The 9,250-nt window shown below is 38.6% G+C and overlaps 1 protein-coding gene and 1 long non-coding RNA gene across 3 annotated transcripts in view; one reads left to right on the forward strand and one right to left on the reverse strand.

Annotated features, from left to right (window-relative positions):
• cfap299 (cilia and flagella associated protein 299) overlaps window positions 1-3,888 on the reverse strand; it is a 75,593-nt gene extending 71,705 nt beyond the window's left edge. For both annotated transcript variants that reach the window (XM_028032806.1, XM_028032805.1), the window contains exons 1-2: window positions 3,740-3,888; window positions 1,930-2,072 (exon numbers count right to left, since the gene is read on the reverse strand). In XM_028032806.1, the coding sequence (XP_027888607.1) occupies window positions 1,930-2,072; window positions 3,740-3,847 (251 nt within the window). In that variant the 5' untranslated portion in view covers window positions 3,848-3,888. The remainder of the gene's footprint in view (window positions 1-1,929; window positions 2,073-3,739) is intronic.
• On the forward strand, window positions 3,864-9,196 carry LOC114154048 (uncharacterized). The gene is made up of 2 exons (XR_003597464.1): window positions 3,864-3,977; window positions 9,048-9,196. It is a non-coding gene; the product is annotated as an uncharacterized LOC114154048 (long non-coding RNA).
• The last annotated feature ends 54 nt before the right edge of the window (window positions 9,197-9,250 follow it).

The raw sequence follows: 9,250 nt of genomic DNA on the forward strand, positions 1-9,250 counted from the left end.
ATTAAAACCTGTGACTGTTGACAGAAAATCTGTTTTACTGGATTCCAAGCTGCATTAGGACCTCACAAACACGATCTGGGCCTTTCAAAGGAGCCGCATGGATGTAGATCTTGGAGAGCGAGCAAACTGCTGTGTGTATACAACATCCCAATGTTCCCGCACAACATTTCCCCGGATCCTGTTGGGACAAGATGAAAGGCTCTGAGCCCTAATATCACTGTAACTGCAGGTGTGGAGGCTCCCATTTCACCAGTGTCACTGATGTTCGCAGACGTTTCTGGGAGAAGGGCGGGGGACAGCGCTGAGACATCTGCACGTTTGGATAAGCATCTGAGGGTTCAATCAGATTCAGAACCTCGCAGGTAAATGTTTGGATACTCTGAAGCCTTGTGTGTGTGGGGGGGTGTGAGTGTGGTGAGTGCTCTTAATTGTCTGTTCTGGCTTGTCATCAAAGGAGACATTACAACCACAAGTTTGTGTGGAAACTGAGAACAATATCTGTGTGATCACTTTCCTCTGAAGGGCAGTTTGCTGGAAACTCCGCTTAGTAGGAATGTGTTTTGGCCTGTTCACGCTAATAGCTTTTAGATGAATTTAGACACCGTGCTCCAATAAAAACCTCGTCTACATGTGTAGGGGAGTTGATCAAATGCTCCCCTTTGTCCTCTTCTACATATAAAAAAGTAAGGATTAGGAAAGAAAGAAATTAACAGAATCCAATGAACTTTGATTAGTTGTCAAAACTAGACGGGAATCTTACAGTAAAATGGAGGAAGAAAAATCTGTCAAGACATTTAGCTATTAAATTTCACAGCTTTTATGTCATTTTCAAACACATCCACTCCAGAAACTAGACAGGATATGTATTATCTTTACTGCTTCAGCTCATGTGAAATAATGAAGAACTTTATTGTAGATCTAATGGGAAACTGGAAATCTGCCTGAACACTAAGAGATACAAAGGGAGAACAGAAAAATGACCTGGAAGCATGAGATACTGGTTCTATCCACAGTTTAAACTGAAAAGACTAGCAAATCAATCAATCAATTAACCAACCAATCAATCAATCAATACATTCATCCATCTATCCATAGTGTCCTGCAACATGTCTCTGCTTCTGAGTCAAATAATCGCGTTGTTAGCAGAACTCTGGAGAACTTGACTGCAGAGGAAATTCAGTCATTTGATTCAGGTGTGTTGGACCAGAGTCCATCTAAAAGTTATAGGACACTAAGGCCTGGATTTGAAGACCCTCTCCTCCATCTATCCATCCATCTGGACTGTGAACAGAATGGCATTTTGAAAATGCAAAGATGAGACCCTGATGTTCCCATACCAGACGTCCTCTACTCCACCTCAACGTCTCGTGATTTTGTCCTTGAACACCACAAACAGGAAAAGAATTTAACATGCACCGAACAAAACTCAGGCAGAGATCTCGCTTTGACTACCAAGAAACCAGTTACATCATAAACTTTCCAGGCATCCCTGCATCTTCACCTACAATCTCTAGAGGCAAATGTGGAAGCCTTCTCTAGGTCCGACAAAACACCAAAGCACAAACTGGAACGATTACCACATGAGTATGTGACCAAGAGTCAAGATTTGGTCCAGCTTTGAACAGTGCTGTTTGTCTGATGTTGGCAGGTTTTTCTATCTGTCATTTGAGTAAAATTGTATAATTTATCAGCATAGATGTCAGAAAAACCTATTTTTCTGGGTGATTTTGTATTTCCCAACAAATTCTACAAATTCAAATTTTACTCAAACAACCTCAACATTTTACTGAGCAACTGTCTAAGAAGGACTAATGCTAAAAAATTCTCTGACATTGAAGAAGAATTTGAGATATTGGTGAAATTGACAGGTGGTTTGTGTGCATCGTGTTAGCCACTCAGATAGCACGCTTTGTCGAGAAGCCAACTCACATTGGGCGGCTCCTGCTGTAGAAAACACTGCTCTGTTCAGCCTTTGCAGCCTCTGCAGCTGCTTTCCTCTCCTCGAATTCCTCCCTGCTCAGGATCATGCCCTTGTGGCTGTGCTCCACCAGCTTGCGAGCCAACTCCCTGCTCTGCAAGAGACAAGGAAAGGTGAGGAGTCAGGCAGCGAGAGACGGGAAGGCCTGCAGTTTGGGCTGGACATCGTCAGGAATTGCCAATCTTGGATTTTTGGCACAGTTTTAGCCAATGTTTGGAATTTGTTTGTCATGCTGGTGTGTGTGGATTTAAGCTATTTCACCACCACACCCAAATTATAAAGCACAAAACCTGCTATGCATCACCACAAGGTTTAATTTGTTGTTTTTTTGTGTGTGTGTGATTTGATGCCTTTTCTCAGACTTATTCATGCTCTAAATGTGCATATGTTTCCGTGTGTGTGTGCAAGCGAGCGTGTTTCTGCGTGGATTTTTCTAGTCACCGTTTGCAGACCCAACGTCATTGAAGCCAAGCCATAAAGTCATCATCTAAAAAGCTAATCTTGCCATCAAATCCAGTGGCTTGTTGGATCAAAGCATCTGCCACATGTCCATTTACCCAAAACCCCAGCTGGGATCCGAGAGGAAAAGTTCTATTTTCCTCTAACTTTGATGTGGCGCACCAGAGTTTCAGACATGTGCCGCTCCTAAAATTGGCTTAAAAATCTGTGTCATTATTCTGGGGCTAATTGAATCAGACTAGTTAGAAGCAGCAGAACAGTAGCTGGACTAATACTCTGACTCTAGAACATGTCTTTTTTAACTTCTTCAGTTCTCTGAGCATAAAGCATTCACTCTGACAAGACCTAAAGACCGCAGTATGTGAACAAATAGGTTTATAATAAGCTGATTTATCAGAGGTCTGCCTTTCTGCAGAGGTTAGGTGACCTGTGACCTGGAGTCACAACACACGGTGGACTGAGTTGGATTCAGTGCAGCAGATTAGCAGGTCAGATATATGAGTTGGTCTCTTCTCTTTGTGGACACAGGTGTTCAAACAAACTGACTGCTGAAGAAACTCCACATATCATTAGCAGGTGTGCCATCTGCTGGACACAAGCAAAATTGTTCATTTTAACTCTTATGAGAAAGAGGTTCTCAACACGCTGATAGATCATGCTGTTCTCTTCTAATAACAATACCGTTTAATCAGTCATTTTCATATAATGGACAATTGAAATGAAAGAGCAGAAATTAGCACAAATATGACCTGTTGGTGAGTTCATATAATTAGTTAGATCCAACTAAAGTTCAAAATTATTACCTGCTAGTACACATGAAGGGTTTTCTCGATTCAAAATGACTGGTTGAACCTGTGTGTGGCTGCCATCTAGTGTGCGTTAGTAGTTACTACAACAACAAAACTTTTAAACGTGAGATTATTTTAACTACAAACTATTTTTAACATAAAAATAGTAAATGAAGCAGCGTTTTTGATTCATTTATAAGCCACATTTTTATTTCATACCTCGCCAACAAATGATGAGTGCTTTTTGAACAGTAAGGCGAAAGAATAACTCGGAGGAAACACATTAATATCCTTATAGAGACAAATTTCCCCCGACAATTGTCGGCTTGTCGCTGTGCTCCAAACACTTGGCGTGAACTTTGCTCTTTGAGTGACACGGAATGTTTAAAACATGCCGAAATTAAAAGAAGGTCCCGGTAAATCTGAGACGTAAGAAAGAAATGCTTAAAACCGCACAGCTACAGACGGCATGGATATGAGTTTTAATTTCATATTCGGAGCCCGGGTTACTTACTTTCAAATAAAAAAGATCCGTTGGAGTGATTTTCGAGTCCAGATAATCTTCATAATCTTTAAAGTTAGTGAGGAAATCGTAGAAGCGCTCGGCTGCGTTAAACTCCATCTTTTGTTTGAAAGCGCTGCCATAGCAACTGCGTTGGAGAAGCGGAAGTGACCTCAATAATGGACTTTGTGTGCTCTATAACTATTGAAGGATAAAGGTTCACAGTTTCCATTCGACATGTACCTACAGAGTAAGTAGAACATTATGACCACTGACTATTTTTTTATCATAGAACCAGTTAGCAGGTGGAATGCATTGAATAAGTGAAGAGTTAATGACTTAGAAACAGTAAAACTCACCAGATGTAAGAATCTGAGCCAATTTGACAAGGGCTAAATTGTGATGGCTGTTTAATTGGGTCAGCACATCTCCAAAATTACAGCTCTTGTGAGGTATGTCTAGCTGTCAGTGTCCACTGTCTGTCAGTTGAATAGAACAATGGAGAACCAGGGAAAAGGCCAGGGATGACCAAACCCTCAAATTACTAAAGGGGTTAAGTGTTTTTCTGATTAAAAAAGGTGAGAAAACACCTGTTTCTTTTCTGTATTACTACCCTACAGGTAAAAGTCTAAGTCATTTGTGTCCAGGATGTGTGAGGTCTGCAGGTACAATGCCTGATTATCTTTAGTGCTGAGCCACTACAATTTGCAAAAACATTTGAGTTAACAGCTTGGCAGAGCACAAGGTTTAACTTGAATCTTCTGGTTCTTTGTTGCCTAGTCGTTGTCACAAAACCCGACTGCAGGAAAAGAAAGACAAAAGATTTTGGAATGAAAACAGAAACAGATAAACTAAGAAATAAAAAAAAACCTGTATTAGGAACAGTGATCCATTACTCCAGTTCTGTTGGATCTTTGCTTGATTTTTTTCCTCCTGTTTCATGAAGACATGACATTCATATCCTGTTCATCTCCTGTAGAGAGTTGTTTCTAACTTTCACACTTCTTTTTTTCTCCACGTTTTCATTTGCTTTTGTCATTCGTTAACACACACTAAGCAATATACTGCCACGAAAAGGTAAAGACTCAGCAGAAAGGGAGATAAAAAGTGACCAAAGTGTCTTTGAAAGACCCTCAGAAAGCCCAGACAACTAATCAAACCAATTAAAATGATTTTCTTCTTAAAAACAAAGGCAAAAAGAAGCAGCTGTGGTATAAACCTTTGCCCAGAACTTAAATCATGTTCTTTTTTCCAAAGTTAGATTTAGCTGTGAGACAAGATTAAACAAAGGCTGACAGAATGCAGCTTGTTTCAGACTGCAGCTGCTGCAGCACCCCCTAGTGGACGGTGGAAAAAATCTGCCTTTTCAGTGAAAAATATGGAACATGGCAATCTGTTAGAGACATGGAAATGTGTCAGTGAGAGTTTAGTCATCGGCAGAGATAGTCAGCATTCTGCACCTCTGTAACGGTGGATTAAATGGTACACTGTTAAGCCTGACCTGATTCCCCCCGGCTCACCTGATCCTAATTTGTAAATCAGCACACCTGTCCTGTGGCTGTCATTTACTGCCACAATGTATATTTAAGACTCAGTTTTCAGGTTTCTTCTGGTTTGGTCAAGCAAGAAAAAGAGTCTGATGTAGGAACTTGATATGGTTGATCTTGGGATCTGCAGCATGATTCACAGTGGCAGCTTACTGTTTACTCCTGCTGATCAATTAATACATTATTGATTGATGGACTGGATCAATGGGTGTGAGCTGTTGATACTGGAGTACACTGGTTCAGATGATGGCTTACAAACTATTTTTTGCCATTTGGTAACATTTGGTAAATCCGGGTGAACAAAGATCACATATTGGGTTCTTCAGGGCTGCATTTTTTGGGCCACTTTTATTCAACTTCTAAAAGTTCTTCCAATTACAACATGTCTTACCTTCTCTACATACATGCCAATAACACACAGCTCTACATTTTTGCCACCACATTAACAGAATATCTTAAACTTTCTGAGACAGTCTGTCCAAAAGAAGGTGAAAAAACCTTTCTTCATCCTAATGAATATAAGACAGAACTTTCTTTTCTTTTTTTCACTTCAGAAGTTAAAGATCAACATTCAGCTACACCCAACAAGGATTAAAAACTACTGAGCAGGTCAGGAACCTTAGCGGTGTTATGACTAAGACTTGCATTTTCAATGGCATAATTTTGTCCAAACAGGACAAAACAGGTCATGGATTTTTCTTGACCAACACTAAAAAATGAACAGAGTGATAAAGAAAGGATGTTAAAATCGTGTTTTTAAGTCTGTAATATCATAAATGGTTGCTGGGGTCATCTCCTGATCATTCTCTGTTCCAAGGATAGAAAAATAAGGAGGTAGCATCTGGTTTATATGCACATTAACTCCAGAACCAAATCCCTCAAATCTTCTCAAAGTCATTATTACAACATGCAATGCGAAAGAGCAAAGAAGACAGTTCAGCTCAGAATGAGAACGACACAGGTTACACATTTATTTTTCATTGCGTTGTTCAATAATTAAGTGGGGTTTTATTTCTGGGTAAGAAAATACTGGCTGACCTCAGAAATGAGACAATGCTTGCGTGACAATCTTTAAAGTTGAACCTAAAGAAGCAGCAGGCTCGATTGTGTGATTTTTACATATTTGGCTACTAAATGAGATTATAGATGGAGCGTCGATGGGATGAAGGGAGGTTAAAAAAAAAAAAAAGCAGCTGAAGTCCAAAGGAAAACTTCAGAAACTCGATCATAACTTTAAAATGTTAAACAGTTGTCTGGCTGCCTTAGAGGAAAATATGGAAAATGAAGAATGTTGCTAGTGATGATGTGATTTTGCTATAGTAGTCCACTTTTTACTTCCTTCTTTGACTGATTACTGTAATATTATGTACAACTCCAGTAAAAACAAAACATTTTCTTAACTTCTACACATCCACGCAAGTGTTGGATGTTCAGGAGAGCCTTTAAAACTCCACGTGAGGTTTGGCTGTTCATGCATCACCTTCATCAGAAGAGAATCAGAATGTTTTCTTTCTCTGATTGAACAACTTCAAATGTTAATGAGGTCAACTGTTCCAAGAGAGCAGAAATCGCACCAATCTGCACATCTGCCAGCAAAGGGAGGATGCTGGTGAGTGAGGCAGAGCCAGGAATGTTTTACACTAATGTAAACCAAAAAAAAAGTCATGGTCCCAAAGGTTTCGGATAAGATCCACTCTCTCAAACCAGTCAGCACACATATCTTTCTGTCATTAAAGCACCAGAGACCCTCTCTAAATACCACCTTGGGATTACAGTGAGATATAATATCCTCTAATGTTTCAGTAAAAAGCCTGGAAAGCAATTAGGCATTCGTAGAAACGAGTTAGTGGTATACACACACAGTGAAGCAGAATCGTTTTCCCAGATGCCCTGTGCAGCATCTGACAGGATCATCCACAAAAACGTTTAATATTTGTATTGCAATAAAAATTTTCCATTATACAGATGTTTTCTTTAAAAACATCTGAAAAAAGGATGTAATCTTGAACCATGCTTGAGGAAAACAAACACCTGCAGTTGCTGAATGTTTTTAATCCACTTTCATCAGGAAAAGAGACAAAAAACAACAACTTTTAAACCATTTTCCCATTCAAGTGTGGACACAAAAGGAACATTTCGCAAGATATAGATATTTTACTTATGCATTTATCTTATGCATAAATCCCAGATATTTGTGTTTACTTTCACAGAATGTGTACCTCTCTGCAATAGGACTTTGCTTTAAATTCACTCCAGGTTTCAGAGTATATATATCACAGGGTGAAATTAGGTGGTTTTTTATGTTTTCCTGTTATATATAAAGATTTTGTCTGTCTTAGAATAAAACACTTTAAAATGAAGGGACTAAAGGAAATCCTTCAGACATAAACAGATTTTGAAAATCCCAGTTTCTGACTGTTTGACGTAAGGCGATGATGCGTTTGTGGTGCTTTTTGATATCTAATGAATGTTTTGAAAATAAAAGGTATCCAAATTAATCTGGTAGGACAGGTTATTAATGTAAACATGATGTGTTTTATTAGGGAACCCCTCTCACAGTCAGTTAATATTTGTTTCCTTCCTGCATGGTCAGTCCACGGCTGTTTGCCATCTGATACTACGGCTCCAAACCTCCTCAGCATCTTTATCCCTCTGCTGATGACAGAGAGGGAATGTCCTGAGGTCAGGACTCAGCTTTTGTTTTTTTTTTTAAGGGACAGCCGGTCTCCAAAATGAATTGAGTTTTTGTGACCTTTCACACTGAGAGGGGAGTCTCAGTGTTTTCAGCCTGATTATAACTAATTCAGTGTTAGGAGAGGGACAGTTGGTCAGTGTCTCAGGTGGGAGTTGCCTTTGGGAGCCATGATAGAGCTAAAGAAAAATACTTTATGGTTTGTATGATTTGAGTTTTCTATTAAATCTGAAACCTATAACAACCACAGACAAATATGTAATAACTTAAAGCTTTGTTTGATTGTATTTCCTATGTTTGGGTGTCTGCAGCTTAATGTTATCTATACAAATACAACTTGCTGTGAAAACAAGAATAGACAAATACACACAAGTTGTGGATCTGTAGGAAGCTTCCCACTGTGTCCCTAAAGGTATTTTGTGGAGATGTGGTAACTCTCCACAGCATGGAGAAAAATCAAAGTGTCTAAAAGAAACTGGCCAAAGCTGTGCAGCATGTCATTTATATTCCAGGAAAACAGGAAGTGACGGGTTAATAATTAAAAGTTACTAGTTAATCTCATCAATTTTAAAAAGCAAAAAAAATTTGTTGCATTGATTTTATAGAGAAAGCTTAGGGTTCCATTAAGTCTGCCATTAGTTACTTGTTCAAAAGACAATCATTTCTTAATATGTGCTTAAATTACAGGTTGAATTTTACAAAAAAAAAAATAAAAATAAAAGCTGTTTTTAAGGATCTTAAATCTTCTTTACCAAGGTGCTAATAAAAGAAGTTGTTTGTTTGTGCTAATTTTTTATTATTAGAGATTTTGTTTTGCTACCAAACAATTGATGTTGAAAATCACAAATCTGCATTAACTTATGCACAGTTCATTTATTACTCTAGTGATACAAAATTACATAAGAACATCAAATACTTTAGTTTCCAAACTACCCGATTAATTTACCTCTTCAACCCAAAGCTGCTGCATGTGTTTATGGTCATGTGTTAGTGTGTGAAGTAAAGAGTGAGACCTAATGGATTTGTCATGTCATATTTATTAAAATATATAATAACTTTTTCAATTATTTCTCTTATACAGAGGACCGGGAGGATATGTCTGAACATGCGTTGGACTGACAGTTAGTCCAGGACCATTCGGGAGAAATGATTAAACTCCTGGTTGGGAAGTTCTACGTCTGATTGGATCCACACCAACTTCTCTAGGATTAATAAAAACCAGTGAACCAACTTTATTTGATTTAATGCAGCCATGCTTTTTATGATTTTTTATAAATAAGAATT

The sequence above is a fragment of the Xiphophorus couchianus genome, chromosome 12 (assembly GCF_001444195.1).
Source record: "Xiphophorus couchianus chromosome 12, X_couchianus-1.0, whole genome shotgun sequence".
NCBI lineage: Eukaryota > Metazoa > Chordata > Actinopteri > Cyprinodontiformes > Poeciliidae > Xiphophorus > Xiphophorus couchianus.